The sequence below is a fragment of the Diorhabda sublineata genome, chromosome 6, assembly GCF_026230105.1.
Source record: "Diorhabda sublineata isolate icDioSubl1.1 chromosome 6, icDioSubl1.1, whole genome shotgun sequence".
Taxonomy (NCBI): domain Eukaryota; kingdom Metazoa; phylum Arthropoda; class Insecta; order Coleoptera; family Chrysomelidae; genus Diorhabda; species Diorhabda sublineata.
In genome coordinates, this window is record NC_079479.1 from 1,802,408 (window position 1) to 1,818,317 (window position 15,910).

Below are 15,910 nucleotides of genomic sequence, written 5' to 3' on the forward strand. Positions count from 1 at the left end.
GAGTTTAATACAAAAAAAAACTGAGTCTCACTATATATATTTTTTATTAGACATATTTATAAATAAAGAAAAAATTTTAAATCAAATAAAGGGATTAAAAAGTAGTGATAACTGAAAATAATTTCAAAAATCACTCGAAACACAATAATTAATAGAAAATATAAGGTAAAACTGATTAAATGGAGTGTTTGGCTAATTCTGTTAATTCAAACAGTAATAAATTTCAGCATCTCCACGTTTTCGGTTTAGTATCTTGCAACACAATTGATAGATATGTAACAAATCATCCCGGAATACAAATAAAGGAATAGGTAGTTGAGTCCATAATCACCGAAGCATTTTCATTAGAAAAAATCGTAGTAACCTCGTAGAGGCATTCAGCTGTATTTTCGTACCAAATTATGATTCAAGTATATCAGATATCAACTGAAGCAACAACATGACAATTTCTTTATCGGAATTCAGTAGTAAAATCAGATAGGAAACTAAGAAAAATGACCAAATAGACATAAAATCACCACCCGGATCTCATGTTCCACTGGTTGATCTTGTTTCTTTACAACAACCGAAGTCTTGAACCAAATCAAAAGGAAAATAGATGCTAGAAGAAACTGCATTAAAAAGACTGGGGAAAAGTTGGAGAAACGGGGAAAACTAATAAATGAAGAAGGATACTAACTGGGGGAAACGAAATCAAATAAAGAAGCTGCAAAAAATTTCTAATAATGAAAAAAATTAAGAAAGGCTGAAAAAAGTGATAAACAAAGAAAACTAAAACTAAAAAGAAGTTGAAGAAACTGAGGGAAACACTGAAAAATAGAGAAACTGGAAGAAACTGACAAATAAAGAAGAAAATCTGAAAAAACTGGCAAATAAAGAAAAGCTGGGGAAAACTGTAACAAATAAAAAAATTGAAAGCTGCAAAAATTTCCTAATTAAGAAAAATATTGAAAAGAAGCTGAAGAAAACTGAAAAGAAATTGACCGATAGAGAAGAAAACTAATAAGACGCTGAATTTGTTCTAGGGAAAAGTGTAACAAATAAAAAAATGTCTATAATAGAGAAGAAACCTTGAAAGGAAGCTAAAGCAAACAATGGCAAATAAAAAAAGCTGAAGAAACTTGGGAAAACGGACAAATAAAGAAGAAAATTAAAGAAAAACTGACACAAAGAAGAAAATTAAAGAAAAACTGACAAAAAAGAAGAAAACTAAAAAGAATCTGAATATACTGTGTCTGTACGGTCATGAAATCTATGGGAAAACTGTTTTTCGTTCATTTAGGAAACATACAATAGATAAAATGGAAAAAAAGGTTTGCCAAATAAACGAGTGTCTATTATTCCGATCATTGCCACCGATTTAATCAAATCGAACTAATTATTTCAACAAATTTCAATGATAACCTACAATAAACGACCTTTACATTCTAAAGAAGCACAATGGCAGTATAGAACTCTGCCGGGTACGCTTCCTATATCATAATTATAATTCCACGTCAGTTCAGTACCGGCCCTTATGAACTGAGACGAAAAGAACGATACCCACGGGTAACGGGGATCGTGAGTATCGACGAATACGTTTTGGACGAATACGTTCGGCGAACAGGAATGCTGCAACAAAAACAACGACAATTTAATCTCTACATTCGTTCATTGATATATTGTAAAGATGTTAGGTTATGTTATTCTTCTTTTCCCGTTTAAATATATTGGGCCTCGTTTATCGAATATTGACAGTTAAGTCAATTAATCGAGTTGAACTGTGTTGTTCTAGATAAACTTACATTTAAAAATCTCCCTATATTTCCGGCATTTTTGGCGTCCATTACGTATACGCATTCGTCGTCTCCGAATAATTCTCTAACCGACGTGTATTTAGGTCCTTTCTCATCTAAACCACTCGCTTTGGGATTGAAACTCAAAACTTCTCTACCCTCTAGAAAAATAGGAAAAATATATAGGGGATTGTTTGCCAATTGATGTGAGGAACGTACCGTCTTCTTCATCGCTAATTGTAACAGTTTCAATATTTGAGGATAATCCTTCTAATGATGTTTTCAAATCAGTTCTAGGTTCTACTATTTCCTGTTTCACTTTTACCGACGAATCTTGCTTGGTTTCGGTTTTATTATCTTCCTTTTTAGATTCTGTTTCCAATTTTGCATCTTCTTCGTTCCGTCTTCTAAGTCTTGTCCTAGTAAAAAGAAAATTGTAATCGAATCAAATAAACACAAAAAATAAATAATAATCATCACACCTGATACTATTTTCTGCCATTCTGGCCGTTATCCTGTCAGGATGACTAGGTGTGAAATCGTTATCTTCTGAATAGTTGTATCTCCTATATTTTCCATTACTGAATCTGGTAAAAGATTCTTCTTCTTCTTCGTCTTCTGGTGGTGTGTTTCTTTGATTGTACCTTTCTTCTTCCTCTTCTTCTATTACTTCGGCTTCATAATCTTCCTTGTATTTTTCAACTGTTTCTATATAATCTAATTCGGCAAAATATTCGTCTCCGTATGCCATACCATCCTATATAATAAAAAAAATGAGACTTGACATTCTTGTTTCAAAAAACTGTCATATATACATTGTGTCCACTTGATTTTGAACCACACGGGAGTTTTTCATCATCATCTTTATCATCATCATCATCCTATATAATAAAAACAAAATGAGACTGATATTTTGGTTTAAAAAAAATGTGTCCAGTTGAATCAGAACCATATGGGAACCTTTCAAGAAAAAAGTATACAGGGTTTGTCAAAAAATGTAAATTAGAATTGTGGGATGTCTTCGGTAGGAACCTGCTACGGTGAAAGTCAGGTGACCCCATTATTTAATATTGCGTGTTTAGAGTCTCCAATATGGTTGATGTTGTTGAAATGCAACGTTTTGTGAACTTACTTCGTTTGCCATGGCTTCCGTATGGATTGTACCGGCGTATATACAAATGAAGCTACCCTGCGGAACGTCATTCAAACATCTAATGCCCCAACCTCGATTGTGAGTTCGAAAAACTTGAAGTTTCAAACTCATCGGATTCTGGACTACTCTATTTAGACAAGTAGAAGAACAGCTACACCTGAAAATATAAATTTATCATTTTAAACTTCAATTAATAATTAAATTGTCTACGTACCTACTGTTACATTCATAAATTCCTGTAATTACTTGTTCCGGTAAACGTCGGTATATATAACCAACAGAATTTGGATCGATATCTTTACCAATATATTTGGCACCTTCCAATGTTAATTTCCAACAAGAACATTTGGTTTTGTCCTTAAAAAAATAAAAAAGGATTCTCAGGGTTATGGAGAAAAAATTAATTGTCAAATTTGACAGGAAATAACAGTTTATAGTTTGATTTTTGTCTGAATACATTTTAGTGTTTTTTTTTTTTTGATAAATTTGGGGTCTTTAGAACTACTATCTATCATGAAAATATCAAATTATCTGGTGTATCTCAAAATAACTCTTCTTTGGATCATAGTGGTTACCGTAGAACTAATAAAAATTCATTCCTTGGTCAAAATATGTGAATAGATTTTGTTTTAACTATTATATTGGTCAACACTATATAAATAGGAATGTAGTTGATACGAATAAACTTACTATACAATCGTCATCGCAATCACAACCGCACAAAAAGTCTTGGTCTAAATTCATGTGGACACCTTCCATGGGAACTCTTTTTATGGAATAATTACAGAAATCTAACATTTCGTTATTGATTCCGTTGATAACGGGTATGGGGACTTGTTCCATTCCTATAAAAAAAAATGTTTATTTAAAATTAAAACTATTCTCTACACAATAAACAACTTTATAAATTTAAAACCCAAGAACTTTTTGAGATGATTATTCAAGTTTTTAAAAGAGACATTTGAACTACTATCAAGTGTAGAAACCCATCAAGGTTACGTTCTGAAATAGCTTATTGTCAGTAGTATTTTTCATCATGTAGAAAGTTTCATAAGAGACATTTGAACTACTTTCATAATCTGTAGAAACTAATTGAGGTTATGTTCTGAAATAGCAAATTAACTAAAATCGAATCAACAAGAAGAAACAATTCTACAAATTTGAAACACAAAAAAGGACATTTGAACTACTTTCATAATCTGTGGAAACTAATTGAGGTCACGTTCTGAAATAAACTATTAACTAAGAACAACAAAAAAATTAAATTTATAAACAATAACAATTTCCATTTATAATTAGGGGTTCGTCATGTTGGTTTTGGTAATAATCAAGTACCTAGGATTAAATTCACAGGATAACCCACTAATATTGATTCTCTACAGACAGAAACAACTATATAAATTTAAAACACAAAGAAATGACTTTTGGGATTACGATTAGTTTTAAAAAGAAATATGAACTACTGCCATGAAATGGTGAAGTTTATTAATGTTAGTTCTGAAATAGCCTATTGTGAGTTAGTTTTTTTTGTTGGATATCATTATTTAAAAAGTTTTTCAAAGCAGACATTTGAACTACTGCCATGAAATGTTGAAAATAAACTAATCTAAAAATATTAATAATCACCTCTAGATAGATCTTTTGGATCCGGTACACAATCGACGCTGAATTCCGCCAAACACCTAACCATGTGATTGAAATCGAATAAATCCACCGTCATTTCACATTTGGTCTCTCGAAGGTAATAATGAACTTCTGCTATATTTCTGAGCTGTCTTCCGCAAGGTGCTTTATAAACAATTTCTTTTCTACCTTTCCCTTTCATCGACATCCGACCCCAACCGCACAATAATGGTTTAGACAGAGGGTTATGTCCGCGAAGTTGACTAAAGTTGTGTGTAAGGAACTCCTTGCATTTAACGGAACAAGTGTGCGGTTTGTATTCTCGTTTTATTATTACTTGGTCCCGTGGTGTAAAATACTGCAAAAATAATAATTTGTTGAAATAATTTTGTATGTATCGAGAGGTTACATTCCCTGTACTATTGAGCTCCTTCTTCTTCTTCTTTTTCTTCTTCTCGGGATCTTCTTTTATACCTACATATACCCTAATCTATTCTAAATTAATTGAAAAGTGTTTTTGTTATTTATGTAAAATGTAAATGTTTGTATGATATGTAGAATACAAAAAAGTGGTTTTTCACAAAAAAAAACTTATGTAGTTTATTATAATAATTTATTGGAGGTACGTTTCTTGGTGCATAACAAAAGTTTTAAAGGAGACATTTGAACTACTATCAAGTGTAGAAGGTTACGTTCTGAAATAGCCTATTGTAGTAGTAGTGTTCATCATGTAAAACGTTTCAGAAGAGACATTTGAACTACTTTCATAATCTGTGGAAACTAATTGTGGTTACGTTCTGAGTTATTCTCCTACACTGAGACAAGTTTGACAGTATGAGGCTTTAGTTGTATCAAACATAGATCCTGTACACTAAGTTTTGTTTCAAAGCTCCCAGAATGTTGTTAAAGAAGTGTTTTTGGTCACGGTATAGTGTTTTTTTCCATATAACACCTTGTCCAATAAATTATTAAAATTTAAACGCATTATTTAACTTGATACTCACAATATACAGCAAATTTTCATAATTTAACATTAAAATATTAACTTCATAGATACTTCTCATTAATTGTTACAACCTAGAAATTTTTATTTTTGTATCCTACAAATCTTACCGTGCTTACCATGATTTTGCTGGTTGGTCCTGTCATGTTGACGGGAGTATTGTTAACCGGTGGAAGGAATGGTACAGCACTAGGTACCGGTATGTTATTTTGTGGCCTAGTGGTACTTTTCCTGGCAACCGCTCTAACGTTATTCGTTGGAGATTCTTGATTTTGAGCCTGACTGGTGGGTACGTAGTCGTCGTTTCTGGTATATTGCACAACAGTTGCAGATTCATTCTACAACAAACAATAAATATAGAAAAATTTTTAGAATGGTAAGTTTTACTAACATGTCCTATTTTCCTTGAAGTTCGAACTCCGGTATGTCGGTTTGTAGCGGCTTGTTCTTCTCTAAATAACGGACTCAACCTAGAGGAACCCCTGTAAATCCATTCGGTTCTATTTAAACCATCGAAGAACACTTGTGCCAACGAACAATCCACATTAACCACAGTACACAACCACCATTTACCTAAAATTTTTTGTTTTTTGTTTAAAAATAAAAATTAACATCAAAAAACAATTTTCAATACTCACCTTTATATTCAACTTTCACGGTTTGATCTTTGGCTAATTTCACCATAGGTCTGTCTTGACTTTCTAAATATTTTTTTATGAACGGTCTACATTCCACGTGTAGGTCTTCCCAAACGTTCGGACTGGCTTCCAAAACCAGGTTTACACTCAAATAACTCACATATTGAGAATAACCAATGTCGAAAAATATTAAATATCTAAAAAATAGTAAAACAGAATTAAAATCAAGCAAAACTACTTTTTAATTGAAGTTAGTTCTAAAATACCCTAATGTGTGTGGTAGTTTTCTTTTTGCATATCATCACAAAACAAGTTTTTCAAAGGAGACATTTGAACTACTACCGTAAATTGTGAAAGACCATTGAGGTTATGTTCTGAAATATCCTATTGTGAGTAGTAGTTTTCTTACTGTATATCAAGAGTTTGAAAGGAGACATTTGAACTACTGGAATAAAGTGAAAAAGCCTATTGAGGTTAGTTTTGAAACAGCCTATTGTGAGTGGAAGTTTTTTGTTGGATATCAACATATAAACAGTTTTTCAAAGGAGACATTTGAACTACTGCCATTGAGGGCAAAAACTACTTTTTAATTGATAATTAAATAAATTATATATTTTCTGTAAAAGTCTCCCAGACAGAAATACTGGCAAACGTAAGATTTCTAGTAATGAATCTGGAAAGGAAACAAGGGGACCGATAGGCCAAATTTAGTTGAAAGAGAGACTGGATCACCAGGAAAAGTTCCTCCAAAGTTTCTTGGGTCATTTTCACTTCCGAAAGCATCTAAATAGATTGGGTAGTAAGAATGAATGTAGGTTCTACTGAAGAGATCTCACATACTGGAGGGTAGATGATAAAGCAAAGAGGATATCTAAGGTCATAGTAAATACGGAAAGATAAATTTTAACTTACCTAAATCTATTTCCCTCGAAAGGTTGTTCTCCCACGATTCCAGCGTAGTAAGGATCATTTCTGGGTTTCTTAGCCTCTCCTACATTACCCACTTCTTTAAATATCGAAACTACCCTTGTACCAACAGGTAAACGGTATTTACAATAATGCAACCAAGCTATATTTTTGCCGCTAACTATACGTTCTTTTTGTTGTTTCAGTTCAATTAATTTATAATAAGTAGTCATGTATGATTGGCCATTGTAAATGCTACCTGGTAATATGATCGTTTGTAAACGTCCCTTTACCCAAGTAGTCTGGGAATTTTCTCTCGCTATATAAAATATATCACCTGAAATTATTATTTTCTTATTTAGACTTCCCATTTCGAAATCAGAACTATTTAAAACAGTTTTTGAATCGATTACTTACCAATTTTCGGATCAACTCTTTCGATTGGTAAAGCTGGTGGTAAGTCTTTTGGTATTTCGATATCTTGGGGTGGTGCTACTTTCGGACTGTTCGAATTCCCCAGATCGTCCAATTCTACATAAGATACCGGTTTGTGAGACCTGGTACTTTTCCTTGGGCTCAAATCAGCTGCTGCTTCTAAAAAATCGTTACACCATGATAGGTAAGAACCCTTATTATATATGAGAATGGTTGAAACAGATAAATTTTAATGAAAACAAATTAATATACTGGATACAAGATGAAACAATTAAATTTTTAAAATATACAATGACAGTTTACGGATAATTAATATAATAATAAACAGAGACTAAGATGATGATCATAAGTCGAAAGAAGATAAGATAAAATTGGAAAAATCAAATTAGAGAAGGTAAAAAGTTTTGAATACCTTGAGGTGACTTTAACACAACATGGAAAACTGGAACAAGAGCATCAGATGATTCTTCAATGCAATTAGGACACGGTTCTAACCAAAAAGGAAATACCGAAATAATAAAAAATATGTGAAAAATGTAGTCGAGTTAACATTTGGATTAAAAATATTAACTTGTACAGAAAAAAAAAGCAAAATACAGATTATAGAAATGAAATTTCTAATAAAAATAGAAAAGTAAACAATTCTTGGAAGTACAAACTTATAAAAATAAAAAAGAAAGAACCAGGAATCAGCTGTACAGGTGAAATAAAAAAATTCAGAAGAAAAATTAGGAATAAGATGGTAGAAAATAAAACAAGACACAGGAATGGAAAATCATAGAAATCGCATCAAAAAAAGGAAAAAAGCATCAGGATTAAGTTAATGTTGAATAAAGAACCCTCATTTTTTATTATAAACAAATATTGAGTTAAATTCAAGTAATGAGTTTTAGCAATAAATATCATAGTAATGCTACTGTAAGTAATAAAAAGAATAATTATAAATTTTTAATAAATATATTTCTACTTACCAGTCCGAATAGTTATATTAGGAGAAATTGTATGATCGTCTGTTATTGAAAGACCTTTCAATATTTTAAAATCGGGCCGGAAGTAATTATATAAATCCAATTGTATCCGATCTAAGAAGTATCTAATTTCTGTAACGGATTTCGACATTTCCTCATAATCCTCTGAAATAATCAAAATTATTTATAAGAATATAAAAACCAAAATAATTTACTTACTTTCTAATTTTTTGTTTTCATATTTCACAAAATCAGTTTCCATTTTATATCGATTTTTAACTCTGTAATTAACTAGAGTCTTTTCAATAATATCATCAATATTTTCGCTGATAAAATCGAATTTTTCTTGATCTATATATTCGACGTTTTCTTTATCTTCTTCCTCCTCGTCATCGCTATCTTCGATTTGTAAAGTTTCGTTGATTAGAGGATAATCGCATTTAAGAACTGATTCCTTATTTTTTAACTGGGTACAGAGGTTATCGAAGTCCTGAATGGATTTGAAGTAGCAATTTTGACAAATCTCTTCTTTGAAACTTTTAGAACGTTTTACTCTGTAATAAGATAAGCAGAAATCTGGTGCCAGAATAAAATCGAAATCAGTACCAGCACAACTGCTGTTCAAACACCGGACGCTATTATGTTTATCAACTAAATCAATTATGTCTTCTACTGGATTTATTTCAGCGGTATTGTTTGCCACTGGTTCCTCTGTAAAAAATATTATTACTAAATACTAAAATAATTTATTAGATGTAAAATAATGATTCATATCCAGAGCTGGATTTGGTATTTTGACGCCCCTAGATCCAGTAATTTTTCCCATCCCTTAGTCTGGTTAAAGTTACTATTCTAAAAACCTTTTTTGCTTGAACACCACTTCAAGTTGCAAACCAAAGAACTAATTAAAACATCAAAAAAAGCAGAATTACAAAAATTTTTAGAAAAATACAAGGTCTCTAAACCTCTAAAAAACATTGAAAAATATGAGAATGGAAAAACATAATGGAGAAATATTATTATAAATGAAAGAGGAAATCATATAAAGGTGGTAAGAAAAATCACTCAATAATGAATTAGAACATAAAGAATGGAAAAGAACCAGGATATATCAAAGTAACTTCAGAAATGATCAAAAATATGGGACGAAAAGGAAAAGACATGTTGTTTTATATTTTTAATAATGCTATAGAAGATGAGACAGTTCCAATAGACTAGCAGGAGGAGTTAATAGTATAATTTTCAAAAAAGGTGATATAAAACACGACAATAACTACCAAGAAATAACATTAATTAGTAGTGATGAAAATGATGGAAAAAATATTAGAAAAAAGAATCAGATTAACAGTGGAAAACACTCGAATAATCTCAGTGGATTTCGAATGGGAGGAAGCACTTGAGATCATGTAAAACAAATCACAGAAAAAATAATAAAAGAAAAAGAAATTGAGGTAGACCTAGGCCCTAAGTGAAGTTCAAACTTCAAATGTCAGATATCACATTTTATAGACAGCGTTTACTGATAAACTTGTTTAAACGTTACTGGCAGGAAATTGTTCACATTTTTACCACATTGTAAAGGGTTTTGGGGAAAATGATTCAAGATTTACACTTTATATTTGATAAACTCGACGACAACGTTGATGATGAAGTATTTTCATCATCGAGTGTTGAAACAACAAATTTTTCTTACCAACTTCCTTCATAGGTTCCTCATCATCATCCAAAACAACAACATCATCAACGGCAGACTCTACTGGTTTGTCTGTTGTATTATCTACCGGTGTATCACCAAGTAAGTTGTTTGTTATATTCTCATTTGAACTAATTATCTCAGCTGCTAATTCTTTAGCCGTAACGTCGTTTTGTTTTAACGTATTTTGTGGGGTTGGATAAACTTTGGGATCTATTATATGGTTGATTTGTTGTAGAGGTGTAGGGAATTCATCAGCTTTACGTTCGATTATACGAGCTGCCGGAATTGAATCATCAATTTCCATAAAATCGTCTTCATCAACATCCATTTTCGTTAATATTCTGAACAATAACAAGGAAGAATTAGCGTAATTAAAATTTATACCTTAATCAAGAAAAAAAAATTGAAAAAGAATTGAAATACTTGTTTATAAGCCAACTTGTGTTTGTAATAAATTGACATTTGATAGATGAAACAATTGGGATGGGGATAGACTACTAAGCATCCTAGGTTATAGGAAAAATGTAATAAAAAATTGTATTGTGCTGGAGATTAAAATTTTAATAACTTTATTTGACCACATATAAATACCTTTTTTCGCGGGTCGATTCAGAATAGATTCCGAATCAGTATGTAACCAATTTAGGACAGTTATACTGAGCTCCAGCATATAAATCTACGAGTCTATTTTACCGCGTAGCTTTTACAAATAATACCAATTTTGACCATTGGTAATCTATCGCTATTCAACTTCATTTGATATTAAAAAAACTTGAATAGGAGATTGATAACCTTCGGAAAAAAGGCCATAGTTAGATCGGCCATATTGGAGATTATTACTAGCTGCGCGTTGCCAGACGTAAGATAATTTCCTAGCATTTTCACATAATATCAAAAGTAGGAATGCGTAATATATATATATCAATAGTTCATGAAGTAACGATTTAAGGATAGTATCGATATATTTCATCCGATATAACGAATATTGAAGAACATACTTTTACTGGTACCTTGTGTAAAAATAAAATGTAAAACTCTTTTATATTATATAACCACCTATAGGAGCCGACTGCAAGCCAAAAGAGTGAATAAAATTTTGTTTATTCAAGGTCTAAAAAAAATTTATTGGGAATTAAAAATAATTTAAGTCGATTTTTATTTACTATTCTTGTTGTTACTTAGATCAATCAGATCCTTGTCAAATAATTAATATTACTGATTAGCAAAATATGAAACATACATTTTTTTCGATATACTGATACGTTTCTAACGATATATCGTAAAGTATCGATGGTACACTTGGATATATCGAAAAATTATCGATTTTTTTGCATAAACATCCCTAATCAAAAGTAATATAATTTAATATTTAAGAAATACTTTTGCATCATAACAAACCAAAAAACATTTTTCAGATGTACTTATATTAAAATAAAAACACAATATATTAATTTGATTTTATTCTTAATGTACTACAGGATTTAATGGTTCTGCTTTAATGTTTGCTAAATTGAGTCTATTGTCGATGTCTTCGTCAATTAAACCGATTAGAGCCCTGAAACGATAAACATTATAATTTAAATCATTTATTTTAAATTATTTACTTACACATTATCTCCTCTTATTATATGTAATCCTAACATTACTTGTTCTACTCCCGTTGAAGTCGAATATACTCGTTCATGAGATTCATCCAAAATTATATTAATAGTTTGATCAAAACCCTTCAAAGTACCCTGAAAAAAAAATTATCGTTTATATTTAAACATATATATTAAAACAAAATACTTACAATGAAATTTCTTCCATCCGTTGTTATTATAGAAACAGTATCTGTTCATTTTATAAGGAAAAAAAGAAGTAACGAACGATATATATAAAAAAAATGTATTTAAAACATAAGCAATATATTTTTTATAAGGATACGGTTAACGAATGAATCCAAACCAGAAGCCATTTCATATAATTTATTTGAATACTATAATTATATTAAAAATGATAAAATATAAACCAAGCAAAACAAAGTACGAGGTTATGTATGCATAAGAATTTGTAGGGTAAAAAGAAGAACGCCATGACAGTTTACGTCAAATCGATCGAATGAACACTGAGAAAAAGAAGACGAAATAAAAAATTTCGTGACATCGCCCATCGGCATATGATCGGTATCGGCATATGTCATCATCGTCATTAGTGTTTCCACAAAAGAAAAGTTTTTTTACGATAAAATAAATCATTGAAATTGAAGATGAGCAGTGATTTCGTATGGGCAATTAAAAACGGCGATCTGGAACAAGTAAAAGATATAATAGAAAAAAAGGTTTGCCGTTATTTATGTGGTAAATATGTAAATCCAATAACTTTCCTTATTCCAGGCTGTAAATGTAAATGAAGAAGTACAGGGGCGACCGCTTATTTTGTACGCTGCAGATTATGGACAAGCAGATGTTATAGAATATCTGATTTCAGCTGGAGCCGATGTTAATGTAAGTGACAATAAAAAATATAAAATTTATTTCTAGTAATCTTGGTTAATTTATATTCATCTATTATAATTTTTAATTTTGAAACAATTTAGGTTGTGTATTATTGTTTTCTCGTAATACCAGTTTATTTATGATTTAGTTGTTTTATATTCCAGACTAAAGATAAATTTGGTATAACAGCCATCCTGGCGGCGATATGGGAAGGTCACAAGGATTGCGTCAAGCTGCTGTTAGACAAAGGAGCTAGGAAAGACGGTGTTGCTCCTGATGGAAAGACTTATATGGAATCGACAGAAAACAGTGAAATCCGACAACTGTTGTCAACTTAAAACGCTCCCAAATTTTTTCAAACATGACAAATAATTCAGTAGAGCAGTTATTTTTTTTTTTAATTTATTACCTAGTCTAGTGAGTTGAATAGGTTATTTGCAGTTGAAAATTATCCAGACAAGCAGAAAACAACAAATCATTGTTTGCAACAGATTTTTTGCATTATTTTTTAAATTAAAGCTATAGGTTTATCACTAGATCTATTACAAAATTTTTCAATATTTGGATTTTTCCCTAAAAGAATGTTCTAGCTGCACACAATTTATTATCAGGATTGAGATTATGCTTCATTGTATATGTATTTATGACTGGCATCAAGATATTTCCTCAATAATATTTTTAAAATGTGAATTTAAATGTCATTAATTTTGTATGGAAAATAATACACAATTTTTAAAAATATGATTTCCTACAACCTACGCTTGTGGTTCTTGTCTGTACTTGTTAAAAATTGGCTCTTTGGTCAAAAATAGCTTTTCTCAGCCCAATTTTGTGAAAATGGATTTTTCGATATTGAATTTGGTCTAGTTTGTTCATAAAATAGCTTTTTCTTGGTGTAATTTTGTCAAAAAGTGGCTCAACTTGACCTAGAAATAGTTAAAGTCTATTACGGTTATAAAAATACTATAATCTAGTCGAAAAATGGCGTTTCCTAGTTTAATTTGCTCAAAAATAGACTTTCTCTGGGTTTAATTTGGCCCAAGAATGGGTAATAATTGTTTTTTTTTATCAAAAAATGCCTCTTCAAATCTAATTTGGCTCAAAAATTGTTAAAAATTGGCATTATGGGCTTAACTTTGCCTAAAATTGGCTTTTCCTAATTTAATTTGTTCAAAAATTGACATTTTCTGGGTTTAATTTGGCCCAAAATTAGCTGTTCTGGTCCAAGAATGCCTCTTTAAGTCTAATTTGGTAAAAAATAAGCTTTTCCTATTGTAATTTGGTTTGAAATCATATTTACGTCCAAATAGGTTTAAAAATAGACAAAAAGTGGCTTTTCTCTATCTAATTTGGTCAAGAGGTGACATTTTCAATTCTAATTGGTCAAAAATTAGCTGTTTCCAAGTCTTTAGTTGCAGACCACTTAGAGAAAGAGCAGATTTTTCTGTATAATACCAAACTTCAAATGTACCATGTACCTGTGTTGGTTGTAGGGTATTATTTAATCAATCTCGATGCCTTTCATCTATTTTTTTGCACGTTCCAGCGGTTATTTTCTAGTTTTTGGATTCTACATGTATTTAGAACATAGATAAATGATGTATGTTTGTCCAAAATTTTTAAGACGCACAAATGTCCGGAATACTTGTGCCAATCGAATAAGTAGGAATCTGGAATTCGAATTATGTACATTCCTGCCTCGTCTTTTCTAAATTTTATCATAGGTAAAATTGTATATACTACTGCACAAAGTATTTGGTCTTCCAAAGTTTGATTATCGATCAAATTAGACTCATCTATGTATTCACAACACCTTCCTTAGCTTAGTAATTTTTCAATTGTTGTCTTCTGCCATTCCTCAAGGCTTCCTAAAATTTCGTACCCGCATATCATCTTAGTCGAAAGACTATGGAGATCGGGTCACTTTTTTTAACACCTGGTGTTTATTTGGGATCATTGAATACCTAAAATGTGAATCCTGAACCAAATTAAGTTTCTAGAGGCTATCTGCCCTCAAAATTATCTTGGAAACTGGTAATTAATGCGGAATATTTGATAGCATCAACTTTAGGTTTAGTTTCTAAGTCTAATATGATCAAAAAGTGCATTATTTAAGTCTAATTTGGTGAAAAATTGGTTTTTGTCCTTCTAATTTAGTTAATTTATTTTTTATTTGATCAAAAGAAGGCATTTTCCTTTTTCTTTCTGAATTTATCAAAAACTGACCACTTCTCAGTCTAATATCGCCAAAAAATGCATTTTCTAAGTCTCATTTGGCTTTTAACATTCTAATTTGGTTGAAAAATGAATTTTCTACATCCAATTTCGTCAAAAATTGGCTTTAAAATTTGTTATTTGGTCAAAAAATACTTCCTACAGTAAAGGGCATTTGCTCACTGATTTATCAATGCGAATTCTGAAGCTAATCAGGTCCCAAGGGGCCAAATACAGTCCACATTTTGTGTGGCAATATTTTACATTTTCATAATTTTTCTTTTTATATGTGAATTAACGACCAAATACACCTGAGACCATCGAAAAGACAATAAAATTGTTTTTAATTAAAATATAAACAAAACGGAGCCAAATACTTTTGCGCAACACTGTATATTTGTTAATAAAAAATTATACCTAAAATTTATATTACTTACTATGGGTTTCATTAATTTTAAAATTGGTTTTCAAGATTTTCATGTAAATTGTATGATTCATACATAAATTTTCACTTTATTTATTTTTTTGTTCCAAATTTTATTTTCTTGTGAAGACGAGGAACAGAAACGTGTTATTCACAATCTGAAATATCGCTTAGTATATTATGTACATGTTATAGTTTGTTCTTTGCAGTTATAATTTAAAAACAAGCTACGTTCTTCTTTTGCACAGGATCCTAAATCGTGAGATTTTCGTGTACTCTGAAACCACATTTTGTACGGTGGTGTATGTTGTTTCTCACAAACAATGCCTATTCCATAGACCTAGCGTGATGTCAGGTATCGATCTGAACTGTTACGCTGTTCTAGTGTCCTACAAAGAACAAACTTAACATAAATTGCTAGACTGCTTAATTATTTTTTGGTTGATCAGTAGATTTAAAAATGTAATATTTATTTTATTAAAAATCTTTTTGTATGAAGAGAAATTGTTTTATTTAAAAAAAATCTGATGAAAGCTTTGGAATTCCTAATGTGTCATTGTTTAAGTACGAAACCAGATGTGATGAAGTTACGTTACAA

The 15,910-nt window shown here is 30.8% G+C and overlaps 3 protein-coding genes across 4 annotated transcripts; 1 reads left to right on the forward strand and 2 right to left on the reverse strand.

Moving 5' to 3' along the window:
- Window positions 1-26: 26 nt before the first annotated feature.
- LOC130445591 (histone-lysine N-methyltransferase eggless) lies at window positions 27-10,928 on the reverse strand. Of its 2 annotated transcripts, XM_056781311.1 has the most exons (17): window positions 10,789-10,928; window positions 10,195-10,538; window positions 8,721-9,212; window positions 8,505-8,666; window positions 7,516-7,692; window positions 7,105-7,435; window positions 6,193-6,389; window positions 5,946-6,127; window positions 5,674-5,892; window positions 4,555-4,909; window positions 3,619-3,773; window positions 3,143-3,285; window positions 2,908-3,085; window positions 2,258-2,532; window positions 1,995-2,194; window positions 1,785-1,936; window positions 27-1,611 (listed from the first exon to the last, which is right to left on the reverse strand). In XM_056781311.1, exons 2-17 carry the CDS (start codon window positions 10,523-10,525, stop codon window positions 1,405-1,407), a joined length of 3,756 nt encoding a protein of 1,251 aa, XP_056637289.1. In that variant the 5' UTR covers window positions 10,526-10,538; window positions 10,789-10,928; the 3' UTR covers window positions 27-1,404. The 2 variants fall into 2 exon arrangements, with proteins under 2 accessions (XP_056637289.1, XP_056637290.1); XM_056781312.1 differs by lacking the exon at window positions 10,789-10,928 and having other exon boundaries at window positions 10,195-10,668.
- Window positions 10,929-11,617: 689 nt separating this feature from the next.
- On the reverse strand, window positions 11,618-12,272 carry LOC130445341 (U6 snRNA-associated Sm-like protein LSm8). The gene is made up of 4 exons (XM_056780917.1): window positions 12,124-12,272; window positions 11,990-12,030; window positions 11,806-11,933; window positions 11,618-11,752 (listed from the first exon to the last, which is right to left on the reverse strand). The coding sequence occupies exons 1-4, from the start codon at window positions 12,152-12,154 to the stop codon at window positions 11,662-11,664; spliced, it is 291 nt and encodes a 96-aa protein (XP_056636895.1). The 5' UTR covers window positions 12,155-12,272; the 3' UTR covers window positions 11,618-11,661.
- A 4-nt stretch (window positions 12,273-12,276) lies between these two features.
- LOC130445340 (myotrophin) lies at window positions 12,277-15,810 on the forward strand. The gene is made up of 3 exons (XM_056780916.1): window positions 12,277-12,517; window positions 12,573-12,683; window positions 12,839-15,810. The coding sequence occupies exons 1-3, from the start codon at window positions 12,446-12,448 to the stop codon at window positions 13,010-13,012; spliced, it is 357 nt and encodes a 118-aa protein (XP_056636894.1). The 5' UTR covers window positions 12,277-12,445; the 3' UTR covers window positions 13,013-15,810.
- The last annotated feature ends 100 nt before the right edge of the window (window positions 15,811-15,910 follow it).

What these genes read in the sequence shown, in the direction of transcription:
- LOC130445591 (XM_056781311.1), bottom strand. Translation starts at nt 10,525, where the DNA reads ATGGATGTTGATGAAGACGATTTTATGGAAATTGATGATTCAATTCCG. An exon ending in TAATATAACTATTCGGACTG is followed by an intron (nt 7,693 to 8,504) that starts GTAAGTAGAAAT and finishes ACGATTTTTTAG; the next exon opens with AAGCAGCAGCTGATTTGAGC. An exon ending in CGTGAAAGTTGAATATAAAG is followed by an intron (nt 6,128 to 6,192) that starts GTGAGTATTGAA and finishes AAAAAATTTTAG; the next exon opens with GTAAATGGTGGTTGTGTACT.
- LOC130445341 (XM_056780917.1), bottom strand. Translation starts at nt 12,154, where the DNA reads ATGGCTTCTGGTTTGGATTCATTCGTTAACC. An exon ending in TTTGGATTCATTCGTTAACC is followed by an intron (nt 12,031 to 12,123) that starts GTATCCTTATAA and finishes TAAAATGAACAG; the next exon opens with ATACTGTTTCTATAATAACA. An exon ending in ATAATAAGAGGAGATAATGT is followed by an intron (nt 11,753 to 11,805) that starts GTAAGTAAATAA and finishes TTATCGTTTCAG; the next exon opens with GGCTCTAATCGGTTTAATTG.
- LOC130445340 (XM_056780916.1), top strand. Translation starts at nt 12,446, where the DNA reads ATGAGCAGTGATTTCGTATGGGCAATTAAAAACGGCGATCTGGAACAA. An exon ending in AAGATATAATAGAAAAAAAG is followed by an intron (nt 12,518 to 12,572) that starts GTTTGCCGTTAT and finishes TCCTTATTCCAG; the next exon opens with GCTGTAAATGTAAATGAAGA. An exon ending in CAGCTGGAGCCGATGTTAAT is followed by an intron (nt 12,684 to 12,838) that starts GTAAGTGACAAT and finishes TTTATATTCCAG; the next exon opens with ACTAAAGATAAATTTGGTAT.